Raw genomic sequence first — 16,315 nt, 5'->3', positions numbered from 1 at the left:
TTCCAGTAAATGTTGGAAATGTGAGCAAAATTTTGGGACATTCTAGCACATATGGTGGTCTTGAAAAAAGACCCAGAAGTATTGGATTCAAATAAGAACGGGTTCTTAAGATAATTAGAAATATGTGTTTTCTGATGGTCTTTGGTGACCCCTCTCTTGCAACCCCCCTCCAGGGGTTCCGATTCCCAGATTGAGAAATGCTGCTTCACTGGCTACCTGAAGGAAAGTATCTTTCCTTATATGTTGTTAGCTGGTGACATTTGTGTAGAACGCTTAAAAATTATGAAAGAACTGGAATAACTAAAAGCTTAAAACATGAATTCATTCTGAGGGCCAGATATCAAGGCAGAAAATTCCACAATATCTGCTTTTAACTGGGTTATCTGAGTCCAAACTGCCCTATATCCCAGTTCAAAGCAGAAAATGTGGGATTTTATTCAGCTGTGTGGTAGGGGCCTGAGTTTAAATAAGATATGCAGTGGATCAGCCCATGGGAATATACACACTGTACAATTATAGTGAATTTTAATTGCTTTGCCCTTGCACTAAGAAATCCTGGGGTTTATAGCTCGGTGAGGTATTTAGAATTCTCAAACTCTAATGCTGTAGTTCATGGACATAAATCAGAAAATCTTAGGTAGCTCACCAAAATGTACATTCCAAGACTTTATGGGACAGATTTGTGACAGTAAAAGTAGTATCAAACTGCCTTAATTGTGCAGTGTAGATACATCCTATGATTTACAAGATGATCCCTAATGCACAGCAGTAAATGACAGTGACATGTAGCTCTATGATTATTTCCAGAGGGCCAGCCTAGTCTGAAAGAGGTGGGGGAAAGAAAGGACATTTGTGCTATCCTTTTATCTTCCAAATCAATAATTTGTATACTTGTGCTTAGAGATCACAAGGATATAACAACAACACTTACTTGTTAGGGAAAACACGGGTAATGCCACCATCAGTTGCAACAAACACAGCTAGGAGGCTATATCTACAAGGAGGCAAAGGTAGAAAGTTACAGCTGTATACAATAGAGTTTAGGAATAGCTTTGAAATGTTTCTTTTTAGACTACAGCTCCCAAAATACCCAGTATGGCCAGTGATTGTGCTTGCTAGTGAATTCTGAAAGTTGTTGTCCAAAAAAAGGTAATGCTTCAAAGCTTTAGCTTAGGCTAATATATCACTCCTCTCTGATTTATCTTTGTACAGGTTGAATTCCAAAATCTTAAATATTCCAAAATCTAAATTGTCCACATGGGTGGTTGAGACAGGGACACCTTTGCTTTCTAATGGCTTAATGTACATATACTTTGCTTTGTGTACAAAATTATTAAAATATTGTATGAAATTGTCTTCAGGATATGTATATAAGGTGTATATGAAACAAATGAATTTCAAATTTAGACTTGGATCCCATCTCAAAGACATCTCATTATGTACGTATATGCAAATACTGGAAATCCAAGACACTTTTAGTGCCAAGCATTTCAGATAAGAGATATCCAACCTATACTGCTTCTTTAGCACATCTATTGACCCGTAGTATGGAATATACGCATCTTGTGCCATGTATATGACAAATGTGGCACCCTTCCAGCACAAAATTCCCTTGGTAGTACCTTGGCCACACTCAGCCCAGTTCCCAGTATCACTTATTTCTTGGGGGTTGCCACTAATAGGGGTTGCAGCTGAAGTTCATCAACACCTAAGGCTGACATCCCCCTACTCACCATTCTGTAAATCATTAGGCTCTGGACTCCCTTATGGATCACCAGACCATTTTTCCTCATTTATGCAGGTAAACTTGGTTTTCATTGCAAAACAGAGTTTCAGGATAAAACTTGCATTAAAAATATTCCCCTTGTTTGCAGTTTTATTATTTATTTAATGTAAATACAGTTTTTCTCCTAAAATGGGATTCATTTGGATTATGAAGCACCCCTAAACTGAAATTATATTTACGTGTTTAAGTCTTGGTCCCTCCATACTCTTTCAACCAACTGTTGGGTAATGCCTGTGTCCAGGATAAGGTTGTGAAGGAGAAAATTATCACCTTGAAGAAGAGAAAGAAAGATGAATGTTCTCAACGTGGAGTTATACTTTTCAGATAACCATGATGCAGAATCCTCCCCATCTGAAGAGTGACCATGGTTTCCATCCTGGTTTGTCTTCTTTCTGTTTCCTTGGAAAACCCTTTCCCACCTGTTTTAGGGGCAGTAAACCCACAATGCAAGGTTTGGACATCATTTGCTAATGACTTACTATGGGGATGCAAAGGGAGGGTTTGGTTGGCAGAATTCAGAAGTTACCCTTCCCACTTTACTACTCACCCATTTTACATTCTGTTGATGCATTTTGGAAAATGTAATAAGATTCTTCCAGCCGATGGGTAACTCCGATAGTATATTTCAGTACTCTCAAGATTTGTACTATAACTCTACACTTTTTGTTTTTGCGCCACACACGCTGCACTCATAATACTGAAAGTCCATCATGGCTGCTGGTAACTAACCAACTCAGACCTATTGCTCCTTCTTGTGCTTTGGGTCTTGGATTGTAATGCAGTTCGAGACATGCAGAAAGTGTATCTGTGTTTATGTTGGCTCCATCCCATTCTCTATTCTATATTTTATATTCCCCCAGCCCCCCCCCCCCCCCACACACACACACACACTTGTACTCCTGCTTACATAAATTGTCCTGGGAGGACAGGCAATCTCTAGCAACACCATTATGCTTCACCATGGAGGTGGGGAAAGTAGTATGAACATGCATCTTTCACCTGGTACAGAAGTGGTAGACAGCACTGACAAGAAGGCTATAGAGCCTTCTTACAGAACCAGTAGTTCTCAAATGCTGGCCATCCACATATGTTGGATATATTCGCTGAGGTTTCTAGGAACTGAAGGTACCAATCTCTGGAGGGCTAAAAGTGGAAAAACACTGCTCTAGGGCTTATACTTTTGAGTCCTTAAGGACATTTCTTAAATGCAGGCACCTTCTCCTCTCCATTTGCTTTCCTCACCCAGCAGCAATGCTAAAAGAATGACTCTTTTGTCATCCTTGCTTGGTCCAAGCGGTGGTGATATTATACTGATGGATACATGCTAAGTAATGCATTTCTATTTGAACTGTAGAGACGTGTATCCATCACAAACAAGGGTCCACCAGCTTCAGAAGGGCATTTCTATTATAGGCAGTCTTGGAAGAGAATCTCTAGGTCATTTGATTTAAACCATCTCCCACAGGTAGAACAAAAAGTGTTTTATAACACCTTCAATACTAAGAAATTCTACCTGGCATGAGATTTAATGGACTCTAGATCCTCTTCATCATGCATCTTATGAAGTGGGCTGGAATTCATGGAAGCACGCTCTATTGTTTTACTACTAGAGATTAATACAGTAACCTACACACCCTGAACTCCTGTTATAAGAGATCTTTTAACATCTGAAATATAGCCATCACATTCCCATCCAAATTATCTTAATAAACAAAACTACTGAGGAATGACATTCTATAACCTCCCAAACTCATTTTGATATTGAATTGATTTGTACTTAGAAAAATGTTTAATGCATCTCTAAGTTTCTTGCACTGTAACCAGACTCCTTCCTATGCTTTCCATATGGAATGTACTGTTTGTTTTGGTTTTTAGTTTTTCTCCTAGGAGCAAACAGGTTGCAGATTGGTAACACTTTTGTGAGCTAAAATAACATTGCTAGACCCACTGAATACCAGTCTCATATGCACTTGTGACCAAACTCAGTCATACCAAGATGGGAGGCTTTTGTAGCTGCTGCCACAGAGTCTTGGCAAGCGACATTAATAAATGTCTGAGTTGGAACACTTTCGTCAGCTAAACCCCACTGAACTTAATGCAGCTTATGCCTGAAGATACATGCACAGAGGCTGTGCATCTATTAATCTGGATGGACATTGCTAATTATTTATATTGAGTGGGCAAATTGTAGCCCGATGTTATTGGACTGCAACTCCCATCACTGTCCCATATTGACTTTGTTAGTTATGGAAGACTGAGTTGTATTTAATCAATTTCTGGAGAACCACATTTTGTTCATCTAATGTATAGTCTTTCATAACATACTGCTGTCATTTCCAGTCTTAAGAAGTAGAAATAGTAACCCATGGCAGCTCTTTCTTCGGACACATTCAAAGGACATAGTTAAGGAGAGGGGCACAATATTCAAACTTTTCTGTGCCTCTATATGCCCCTTGGAGGAAAGCTTTTGGCTCAGAAGGAGCCAGGTGGTGACACCAGTTGGCTTTTGAGATACTTCTTTAACCCCCCCCCCCCAAATAATACTGATTTTTTTTTCTGGATTCTGAGGGCCACAAAATTGCAACTTTCACCTTGATGAAAATCAATGGTGACTGACAGTGGGCTGTTGGACTGAAACTATCTCCAGTCCAATGAGTTTTGCTAATGGAAAAGCATCATGGAAGATACAGTCCCAGAACACCAGAAGGATCTTAACTGCCCACCCCAAAATAAATGTGATTCCATTTTATCTAAATGTCTCTCCTTAAAAACAGAAGTACTCCTCTGTTCCCTTTCATTTTCTCTAGATTCTTTTACCTAAACAGTGCCTGGTGTTTCTCAAGATGAGTGTGTGTCCACTGCACATTCCTGGGTACTTACATTGCTTGGAGTCAGGTGTCACCTTTTCCATGAGGGCGATAAAGTTTTCCAGGAATTCAGTGTTGTTATCCGACAGGTTGAGGTCTTTGCAATATTCTCTGTGGTTATGATGAAAAGATTTGTTGTTTGGAAGGATGAAAAAGTTACGGTCAGTTTTCTTTCTCTAAGAATGGGTATCATCATGACTTTGTATGTAACGTAGATGAGGCAGTTACCAGAGATGCTGCTGTTGTGCATTTGTGTATTTCTTTATTTCAAAAAAGGAATTTTAATTACGTCTCTCTCTCTCTCTTTAAGCCTGAGATAAGACATTTAGTATGTCTACAGATTAATTTTTTTATTTCTATACATATTCTTTCCTATCAAGTAGTTGTAGATACATGGTTTCAAGTTTGATATCTGGTCAGAAGTATGCTATGTACAATCAGATATCAATACCTATCTACATTTGGAATTTATTTCTATTGATTTCTTTAAATGATTGTTCATGTGTGTGAGCGAGAGAGTATAAAAGAGAGTAAGTGAGGGAAGACACACACACACACCCAAGGAACTGAAATTTCTCAATACATGATTTACAGACCACCATCAAATTTGTCTCCAGAGTGGTATGGTAGCAAAAAAACCTCCTACCTTTTCTGTCAAACAAGGTGCACAACACGTGCCTACTGTATTTATAAGTGGAATTGTACCCCAGAAACCTCTTGGAAGCATGGTTTTACTCGTCAACAAAATTCATAAGATATGCACCTTGTTGTAAAATAAAAAAAAGTCCTATGGACTATTTCTTTGCTGCTGCTACAACAAATTCAGTAGTGGTGTCACTGACAGCAGGTTGTAATAGGTCTGGAGATAGCAATGTGTTCCCTGCAATGTGTTCCTATGCTGAAAAAAGTTTTCACTTGCAAAAATGCAATGCCAGTAGAGTACACTGTAATCCAATGGGGAGACACAACTTCATGAGAAGTTATTAGCTGTGCAAACTGTCTAGCTCTCTATCTTGCACAATATTTTCTGATTTGACTGAGTAGCCAGAAGCACTTGCGAAGTGAGTAGAGAGAAAAGCAGATTAAGCACTTGGTGTAAAGGGCAGTGCTTGGGAGGAGGCCTTGGATTTGGAAAGGACTTCTAAGTTTCTTGCATGAACTCCCACTGGTAATGATTGTTGGACTTTCCTAGAAAGCACCTTCTATTTCCTATAAGTAGGATGAATGTACTTACCTGCCTCTAGAAGAGGGAAAGAGGTGTTGGTCAAGTGACATAACCAAAAATATAAAGGGATTGTCTGATATATATATATATATATATATATATATATATATATATATATATATATATATATATATATATATAGTTTTTGCTTTCTTCTCAATAATAAAGAAAGAAAAAACTGAACTTTTGATAAATGTACATTTGTTGTATTCACTCAGTGCTCAACTTCGCATATGCTCTCTTCACCAAGTATGATGCTTTCATTAGCTCTAATCTCAGTCAAACCAAACAGTTAAACATTAATGCCACCATCCTTTATAGACAAAATCTTTAGTAAGTCTTCATTTTGCATTGCATTAAATTTTCAAAATAATTCTCTCCTTCAAGGAAACTGGGGGACAGGATAGGAAGGAATAGAGAAAGGAAGTGTGAGCGAAAACATACAGAACAGACAAAACAAATCATGCCTGATATTGGGCATGATCTGTATTTAGATGGATTGGCCCATGATTTTGACTGTTATACCTTCACTAACAAATCTGAAGGCTCAAAGCAACCAAGATGCTAACTAAACTGCACTGTATTTTTATGCATTTACCTATGCCTGAATTGGGCAACTTGTAGTCCCAATCTTGAAAGTCGATCACCTATGATAAACCTCTGCAGCCATAGAGATTTTCTCTTCACTGATAAAATTAGTAGTACAATACTGTAAGTGATACTGAGACCTACTCAAAAAGAGTTTGGAAATGCCTTGCAGCAACTTTTAGACTGCAGAACTCCCCTTTCGGAATAAAAAATTAAAAGATGGATGAAATGGGGGAAATATCTGGAAGATTAAGAGTGAAAAGCAATGACATTTGGACCTGTCATAAAATTACATGAATAAGGCAGGACCATTGCATGATACAAGCTTCACCTGGAAGAGGTTCTGGCTATGAATATAAGGAATATAATGTGAGTTAGCACACTGATTCCGAATTCATGTCACAAGGCTAAATAGAGATTATTTCTGGTTGCATCACACTTCTTCAAGGCATGTGTAACACACCTGGATGACACGACCCTTCAAGTTTTGTACTGTAATGCTTTAGGAAGCAGATACATTTTCCAGCAATGGCCAGGTGCTACATAACTACAATTGCTAAACTAGTCTACTCAAAAGAAGCCATATTCCAATCAAAATCAGGGGCAGGATGAAAGAGATCTTGCATCTTAAACAAATGAGTAGAAGAAGGAACTTTAGGAGCTATAGCTGGCCATGGGAGCTGCCTATGCTCAACTTTCCTCTTCTACACACTGTTAAAAGTGAAAGACCTCTCTCTTCTTTTCATCCTGGTGATTGTACTACTAACCATTACACTGAATTGACACTGAATTATTGGGGGAAGGTGTGTCAGTCTTATCAGTGTATGTGGGATCCATAACTTGGTGAAAACTCAGTAATGTTCTATAGTTGACTCAATACTTTAAGTTATATGCTGTTTTAATGACCAGTAAAAAAGACCAAGAAAAATAGCAGTGTAGATCTATAGATAAACAGTGAACTCCACTTATACCCCATACTTGCTATGGATAGACCTTTGTATTAGACAGGAACACATGTCACAGATACCTCCAGGCAACTGTTTATACTTCCCATCTGTCAGATTCTGGAAAACGAATTTACATTGTTGCAATAGCGCTTAAAACATGTTTGCATGAAGAGGTTGGTCAAGAGTTTGTGTTCACCTGTAAATGTTTGTAATCACATTTTAGCAGAGGTAGCTGAGATGACAGTTTTATTTTCTGCATTGTTATCCTCTTGGATTTTTCCACTCATTTATTGTAAGTGCTCTTACATCCTGGCTACCCACATCATTTTGCTTCTCAAAGACCTGTTAGTTCACAACACTGCATCCACCTATACATCTACACACGTGTACAAATATATGTGCTTCCACACCCACAGATCATTAATGATATATGGTTTCTGAAAATGATGTGGGCTACTGCCCATAGAAGTACCGATGAACTATTATAGTTATATTAGCATATTGTTTGTCGTGATTGGTTTGGAAAGTTTAGCAAATAGTTCAGGCAGATCTGAAGAGTTCTCACATGAGCTGATATGACATAAGGGCACAGGGTACTTTTTTGTTCTGAGATAGCAATCGAGAGACCTGCTTGGATCCTGGGGTGAGAAATTTGTTTTGGCAGGGAGCCAGGGGAGCATTTTTAGTCTTCCCTTTTATATTATAGAATGAACACAATCTCACAGAAATGTAGATTTCAAAAAAAACTTGTTAGCTTTTGGACTATACTTCAGTTTAAATACAATTTTGGTCCTGAATATATACAACTCTCCATTTATTTGATATATGCTTATCAACTGCTTGCTGCAAAAAGGAAAATGAAAACCTACTCACCTAAAGTTACTAAAACAACTATTTTGACTGTTCATATCATATTCTGGACAGAATGTATAAAGTTTTTGGTATAATATCAGCATGTCTCTAGGTTGCAATCCTAGAAATATCTGGAAGTAAGGCATATTGATCTAAATAAAACGTACTTCGAAGTTGAGATGTATAGGATCACATTGTCAGGATCTCTAAGATCCTCCGGGGGAAGGGGGCTCCTCTAAGATCCTCCGGGGGAAGGGGGCTCCATCTTGGCCATGGCCCCCGGTGCTGGAACTCCCTTCCCTAGGGAGATTAGGTTGGCTCCCTCTCTATCCTCCTTCAAGAAACAACTTAAGACTTGGATGTTTAGGTTGGCTTTTGGTGAGACAGTCACTGGATGACCAGCCTCAGTCAACATTATAATTCTATCCTGAATTTTATTAGGTCCCTTTTATTTGGGTATTTTAATCTGATTATGCTATTTTTATATTGCTGCTGCAGTTCCCCCATCTATGAAGTCAACTGAATTGTACTTGGTGGTTGATTGATATTATTACTGTTGTATTAACTCTTGTTTTATTGCCTTATTGTGTTTTATCTTTTGTATATTGTGTAATGTATTTATGTTGTTGTTTTTGTAAACTATGCTGATCGGGCTTTTCCCAATGTGAGCCACCCCGAGTCCCTGCGGGGAAATGGTGGTGTGGTATAAATAAATTATTATTATTATTATTATTATTATTATTATTATTATTATTATTATTATTTGGGGTATAAAAGGGCACACCTGTTAAAATTTCTGCTTCTACATAAGGTACTAAGAGGGCAGGAATTCTGTTTAATTTTTTGCATTTGGGCATCTAATAGCACAGCGATTCCCAAACTTTGGTCCTTCTGGTGTTTTGGACTTCTAGATGAGTTGGCTAACAGTTGGGAATTATGGAAGATGAAGTCAAAAACATACAGAGAAAGTTTGGGAAGCACTGTAAGAGGAATGTCCAATAGGATCTTTTCATTGCTTACTGCCCACTGTAAGTTTTTATCTAGAGCTGACTTTCACATCATGCAATTGACTTTAGCTAACACTACATTCCAATTAGCCTCACAATATTTATTTATTTGTAATATTTTAGAATCTCCAAGGAGCTCAAGATGGCTTCCCATCTCCCCATCAGGCCTCTAAAGTAGATTAGGCTGAAAAATATAAACAAAAGTCACTCTGTGAGCTTTAATGAATGAAGGGAAGGGAACGTACATTTTCTGAATGTAGCCCAAAATGTTTAACTACCTTTAACTACTACATAGCAATGAGTAATTTTTTAAAAGCAAAAACAAACTTTGGAGGGATTTTTCTAAGATGATTAAGGTTTACAGAATACAGTTTTGTTTTTGTTTTTAATAAACATATATGTTGATAGAGTACAGTTTTTTTAAATTGTGTCAGAACCTCCATAGTGGGCCCTTGGTATCCACTGGAGTATGATTCCAGGACCCTTTGTCAATACCAAAATCCATGGATACTCACATTTCATTATATACAATGGCATAGTAAAATGGTATCCCTTATGTAAAATGGCAAAATTGAAGTTTGGTTTTTAGAATGTTGCTTCTAGTGGTGGTGGGTGGGGGGGGATATTTTCAAGTCACGATTGGTTGAATCTGTGGATAAAGAATCCATGAATACAGAGGGCCGACTATATTTTCTCATTATCAATGAATTTCTTCTGACTTCCAAAAGCTCTGTAGCAATCTTATATCTTTCAGAATCGACTGCATTTTAAAACAATTTCTACCCAACCCAGTGGCTTTCTAAAAATGAGTGTCCTTTCCCCTTAAAAGCTGGCACAGTGAGTATTTATGCTATCAACATTTTTATGCATTTGTGAAAACTCCAAATATGAACAGAAATAATTTTAATATCATACTGGTGTTACAAATTGTTTATTTAAAGAATCAGGGATCAGAAATAGCAGTGGGGAATAAATCCACCCAGCCAATTACACAGAATAATAGGGTATTTGCTGCAAATAACTCTGGAGTTGGAAAATATAACCTAAAGTTATTTCAAAGGAAATCTATATAGCCCTGGGAATAATTTTCCTGCCTTCTAAAGTTTTGTTTTTAGTGGTGTTTATTAAGTCAAATTTTGTATTTAAGATTATTTTTCAGAATTGACTAACATGACGGCATGAGCTCAACATGCTCCGAATATAGTTGTCTTGTATTTTTGTTTTGCACAAGGATTTTCAGAAACTATACCTATATATGTATGTGTATGTATAGATATCATACGCAGGCATACATATATATTTAAATATATACACACTCTTCTTATGTAGGTGAGTGAACAGAAGGCGGGACCACTGTGCTGCCAACCACAGTGGTGTCTCAACAAGGTGCAGGTGGCAGCTGTAGTCTCAAGAGTGGCACACAGGCAGATGACAAGACACAAAGAAGAAGAAGAAGAAGAAATGACCAAGACTTTGGCACAATGAGGAGGTGTCAGCTCTCGAGAGGTGGGAGTGATGGAGTAGAATATTTAAAGGTGTGGCAGAGAGGAGAGTGGGAAAGGGAGCTGAACCAGTCCTGGGGTGGGGAGGGAGTGGTTGGATGGACACCTCAGCAAGCTCACACGCAAAGCTACCTTGGAGCAATGAACACATGTCCCTCGGACTCAAAGCTGTTTGGCAGCAGGTATTCAAAATCTGCAACAGAAAGGTAACGTTATCCGGCGGGGGTTTGAAATGGGGAAAGGAGAAGACGGACTCAGTCTCAGAATGGGACAGAAGAAGAGAAAGTGAGAACAGCGTACGGGTGGGGAAACAGAGAGAGAGAGAGAGACAAAGAGACAGAAAGAGAGAGCATAGACTGGAATCCAACAAAAGAGGCAAAAGAACTGACTAATTTGAACAAGAGAGAAAGGAGAATATTCTTTGCACTGTACAAGAAAAGTTGTAGCCAATATGTTGCCAGTGTTTGGAGAATTTGGATAATTTATTGTATTTTGTAAAGGTATTACACTGTTTGAAATTATATATAATTGATCAATTGTCTCTGTATCACTTTGGAACTCAGTAGTTGCATATACACACATATATATCCTCATACTTATATTTATATATTTATATATATGTATGTTCAGAAGTTGTATGGGCATCTCTCTCTTATTACATCATTAACAAAGAAAAGAAATCACATGCTCTGCTCATACGGAAAGAGAATTACTAAAACAACATTTTCTAATAAAAATTATTTTTCAGGCATCAACATGGCCAAACCAGGGTCCTTTATGAAGACAGTCCAACCAAAGACTTACCCACTGGATAGAGGTAACATGCAATGCATTGTAGAGGGTGCAGCAGCTGCCTTCCGGCTGACAGTGGTCTCGAAGCACTGCAACAGCCATCCCTCCTTTGCCTGAATATGAAACAGACCCTTCCAGATTTCACAGGAGCAACCAGATGATAATCAAAGCATGTATGGAGTAGGTCCTGTGCTCTTCTACAGGCTGAAATAATTTTAGTTCTCTGCCCATGCCTCAGTTTCTGAGATGTACATATTTGGCTGAATGACTCAGGCATGATTCAAATAATTGTCCAAAGGACGTCTGTTGAGGTCATGAGAGAAAGCCTTTTCAGTGGCTGCTCCCAAATTGAGGATCTCCCTTTCTTGGGAGACCCAGTTGATCCTCTCCCTGTTGGGTTTCCACCAGCCTTTTTATTTTAGAAAGCATTTGGTTTTCAGCATGCGGGGGCAGATGGAGCCATGGTCTAGTGTTTCTCTTTTATGTTTTAAATGTCTTTTTAATGCTGTTTTTAACTTGCGTTTTTAAAATCCAAGTTAATTTAATTGAATTTTAACACTTGTGTTAAGAGATGTTTTAATTGTACTGTGTGTTTTCAAATATTGCATGGTGTCTTGAATCCTGTGCTGGAAGAAAGGTGGGGCGTTAAATAAACAAATAGTTGGAAGAGCAAACATTGCACATATCACACTATGTACACTCAACATCATCATGTTCAAAAAGTCCTCACGTGTATTGGTGCAGTTGAAGAAACCATCATTCCAGAAGCATTCTAAGGCTTATTCTAATGTTTTAGAAATCTATATCTATCTCCTTTCATTGTTTTTTGTTTTAAAAAACTGAGCTGGATAATTTTCAGTGAACTATCAGTATGGTTCACCTTGAAAAGAAATGAATGGGTGATTTTGACTAGGGATATTTTGCTAGGTGTTACCATATTTTAAGCGAGTCAGTCGATTTAAATATAATTAGTCAAAACAGTTGGGAATTCTTGTGGCTCTTTACTTTTTAGAGTTCATTTAAGTATGGACAACAGTAAATGGAAACATCAATCTATGGTTGTTCACAAGGCTTGCTAAGTAGAGAGGATGGTTATATTGGTTTTAAGTTTTTTTTTTTAAAAAAATGCATAGCTGTGCTTTACTGTGCAATTCTATGATTGGCTATTTAGGAGCAGATAAGCTTGCAGCATTCATTTGGAAGCCACTCTCTGGCTCCTTTTAGAGCTAATATAGGAATTAATATAATGCCTTGCTGTTCTCCTGCCAAAAGAACCATGCTGAAAGAAGCAAGAAACCTGGAGTCGGATCCTTGAGAGAAGGCACATCCTGTAATCTAGAATGGGCATATCCCACATGGATCAATGGACCTGTCTCTATAGCAACATTTGTATCTTTGTTTTGATTGAGCTTCATCTTCATCATTCATTCATTGAAGAACCTGCTGCAAGTGATGCTGAGGAAAAGAAGACTTTGGTATCCCTGACATACTGATGACACTATAAAATGACTCCCACCCTGCAATTTTATGTAGATCTTAAAAATGGTGGGAGACAACACTAGCATCCCACAGAATTTATGAAGACAGTTTTCACAAGGAACAGACAACCTCCAGGCACCATTCCCTGAAGCTATCCTATGAGAAACTGCAAAGCCTTTTTTTTTCATCTTTTAACTCATGCAGTACTCTTATGTTGGCAGTATGACAGCAAACATATGACAGCATATTCATTGTTATCAACAGCTGCTGAGATTTTTTTATTAAAATCAATCAAGTCAGTGTTCCCTGTCTTTTTCTTGGAAAAGCTCAACTGCTAGAAAATCAGATCAGCTTCTGTCCTGAATCCAGCCTGAAACCAAATAAAACTGAGCCAGACATTTTGCTTCATCCAGAACTACATGATATCAATATGATGTGCTACCGTTTGCTTGATTAGCTTTGCCAAGGGTTATGGCTTTAGGGGAAAGAGGTTGCTTTGCTTGTTCAGAAAGTCACTAGCAGGGAAGACTGGCATTTTAATCTGAGTTGAAAAAAAGTCCAGCAGTTATCATGATCCAGAATTTATGGAACTAATTTCAGAAGGCAGTAGTCAGCCACAGATTTGCCAGGCCTTTTATGATTTAAAAAAATGATAAAATTAGTAACTGCAAGCTGAAGATGCAACTGTACTTCCACAATATGGGAAGACTGAAACTATGGCTTTAGAATGATTGATCCTTGCAATGTAAACCCTATTTCAATAAAACATCCCTTCAATCCAAATAGAGTTTAGACATTTCTCTTGATAGGCCAGCCAAAACAGGCAGAGAAGAATCAAATGCACGAAGAACTAAAAAGGCACTGATACTGTTAATGCTATAGAACAGACCTTCAGATACCGGTAGTTGTTTTCCTAGATTCAGCATTATTTCAATCCCACTTGTGCTCTAACCATTCTGCTGTCTCCACACCAGTTCCACAGTAAACCAGGGAATGTTAAGATCACAAAGAAAGGAAATCTAGGAACTATGGTTTCTATCTCCCAAGCTAGTTTGTTATTCCAGGATTCAAAGGGATAGCTACAGAAGGCAGTCAGTATTCCCCAAGTGCTCCAGAAACACCTGAATCTTCAGCCCTTTGGAGCTGGGCAACTATCCTAAGTGGGCCTTCACACCCGCTGAGGCTTATTGGGTGCCATGATTTCAATCAATAACAAGGGAGTGAGAAACTGTCTACAACAAACAGGTAACTATCCACATTCATGGATCATCTGTCAATCTAGCACAATGCATCAGATCCAATGCTAAGTTGCAGTTTTGGTATAAAATTGGGCCTTGGTATAAATGTTGAAATGCCCAGGATTGGAGGTTCTGCATACTATGACTATACCCAGTATGTCAGCTCTGTTACAGTAGCTCAGGCAGTAAATAATGATACTCGGGGAATACTTTTCCTTTCCTGATCACTTACTCAAAATGGGCTGTATCTCAAACAGGGCTTGAGCCTGGTAATGGAGATTAAATTTATTCTGTGCAGAGTTAAAAAAGTTATTTTTGTACTAGAACTACCAGAATCCCTTAGCCACCATGTCCACTCCTTGAGAATGAGGGGCTAAGTAGAGTGCAGAAGAATAGAAAAAAACCCGTCTGAATTTGCTTAACTCTTGCAGTAATCCTTCTCAGTAATGCCAAATCCACAAGCATCAACCTCTGCCAGGCATATCTGAGCTCTAATCCTCAGATCCTCACAGCACAGCAGCCATTAGCAATAATTAACACTCTAAACTTGGCAGCAGGACAGTGGCAGCTACCATGAAAAGCACAACAAGTTAATTGCACATCAGAATTTACTCCAATGGCTTAACTATTTTTTTCTAGGACATATAGCATTATGCCAAGTGAGGATCAAAATTGCACAATACCCATGGAGGTACAACAGAGAACCTCTTATCAGAGTAAAAGAACTCTGATTATATTACCAAAGGCTAAACAAAATTGTTACTCCCTACAGAATCAAATATATTTACACAAGTGCTGACCGAATGAGTTCTACCCATTCAATGGGTTTACTGTTGTTGGGATTAATAACTAGATTTAGCCCAAAGTGGGAAATGTAAGCACTTCCAGATGCTGTTGAACCACATCTCCCAACCACCCCTTGCTATCATAGCCAAAGGTGAAGAATGCTGGAAGCTGCAAGTAAGAAACATCTATAGACCCTTGTGACCACTGCTGCCACCGATTTAGAACCAGGATAGAATATCCCACTTTCATTGGACAAGGGATTCATCTTACTTGAGTAGGTTACAACTATATGCTAGGGTTTATCCCTTAGTCCAAACGTTTAACCTATGATAAGTAGTCATAATGCACATGCTAGCTGCTAGACTGTATTTGCTCAGCATTCCAAGTGGAGACACTCTGGGAGCATTACCTTCGGTAGAGATCTTTGCTTTTGAGTGTCCTGTTCCAGATATGGATTAGATCACCCCTGGACTCTTCTTGGTAAAACGCAATAGTGAAAGCAGGTGGATATTCACTGTAGTTGACCTGCTGTTGGTTTTGTCCATAGGGCCACAGCAGAGGCGTGAGCGAGTCTCATGGATGGCAATCTGGGGTAAGTAGTTGTTAAAGGATCTCACTGGCTCTCTTGTGTTTTGATGTGTTTCCAATAGGATTGTTTTCTGGAGTCCCATCAGAGCAGAAGGGGCAAAATGCTAACCTGTTTAGCATTGTGATATCTTTGCTTCTTGTGCAATCAGAGCCATATGAAAATACCATAATGTTTTTGTCCATTTTTATTAAGAGGCACTGAAATGATCAAGACCTTCAGTGGGACCATTAAAGGCCCAGAGCTAATGGTGGCCTTGTGGGCAGCCACCTGGGGACTAAGAAGCCATGCCAAAGGTGCTCTCACCTAGGTATTATTTGAATTGAGCTGCAAATATCTTTCACCAAACTCTTATACTAATGTAATGTAGAGAGGTAGTGTGGGAGTCAGATTTTTGAATGTGCTACTAATGAAATTCCACTTTAAAAACCCCACCATTTTGCTATTAGCACAGAAATAAACAGAAATATTTAGAGGAGTAGTAGCGAAGTGTAGCCCTGCTGATGCTGGAAAGCAACTCCAATTACCATTGGCTACATGGCCTACGGATTATAGGAATGGTGGTCTCATGTCTGGAGCAAAAAGATAAGAACTCTGTAGAACCACTTTAACCAGGTGGTGCTGATGAACCACCAGGTGCCTTAAATAGCTTTATAGGAA

At 38.5% G+C, this 16,315-nt stretch overlaps 1 protein-coding gene and 1 long non-coding RNA gene across 6 annotated transcripts in view; one reads left to right on the top strand and one right to left on the bottom strand.

Moving 5' to 3' along the window:
- LOC103277917 (uncharacterized) overlaps nt 1-13,345 on the top strand; it is a 48,070-nt gene extending 34,725 nt beyond the window's left edge. The window contains exons 5-6 of one of the 3 annotated variants that reach the window (XR_010003842.1): nt 10,027-10,109; nt 10,602-13,345. This is a non-coding gene — a long non-coding RNA (uncharacterized LOC103277917). Of the gene's footprint in view, nt 1-10,026 lie in introns of all 3 variants that reach the window. The other 2 variants (XR_010003843.1, XR_505767.3) reach the window with 2 other exon arrangements.
- Nucleotides 1-16,315, bottom strand: part of cacna2d2 (calcium voltage-gated channel auxiliary subunit alpha2delta 2) — an 839,819-nt gene that overhangs the window by 26,312 nt on the left and 797,192 nt on the right. For all 3 annotated transcript variants that reach the window (XM_008105051.3, XM_008105052.3, XM_062973861.1), the window contains 4 exons: nt 10,907-10,967; nt 4,667-4,764; nt 1,966-2,056; nt 932-994 (listed from right to left, as the gene is read on the bottom strand). In XM_008105051.3, the coding sequence (XP_008103258.2) occupies nt 932-994; nt 1,966-2,056; nt 4,667-4,764; nt 10,907-10,967 (313 nt within the window). The remainder of the gene's footprint in view (nt 1-931; nt 995-1,965; nt 2,057-4,666; nt 4,765-10,906; nt 10,968-16,315) is intronic.

The sequence above is a fragment of the Anolis carolinensis genome, chromosome 2 (genome assembly GCF_035594765.1).
Source record: "Anolis carolinensis isolate JA03-04 chromosome 2, rAnoCar3.1.pri, whole genome shotgun sequence".
NCBI classification, from domain to species: Eukaryota; Metazoa; Chordata; class Lepidosauria; order Squamata; family Dactyloidae; genus Anolis; species Anolis carolinensis.
The sequence above is the reverse complement of the archived record's forward strand: the minus strand, read 5'-3'. Positions and strand labels throughout refer to the sequence as shown.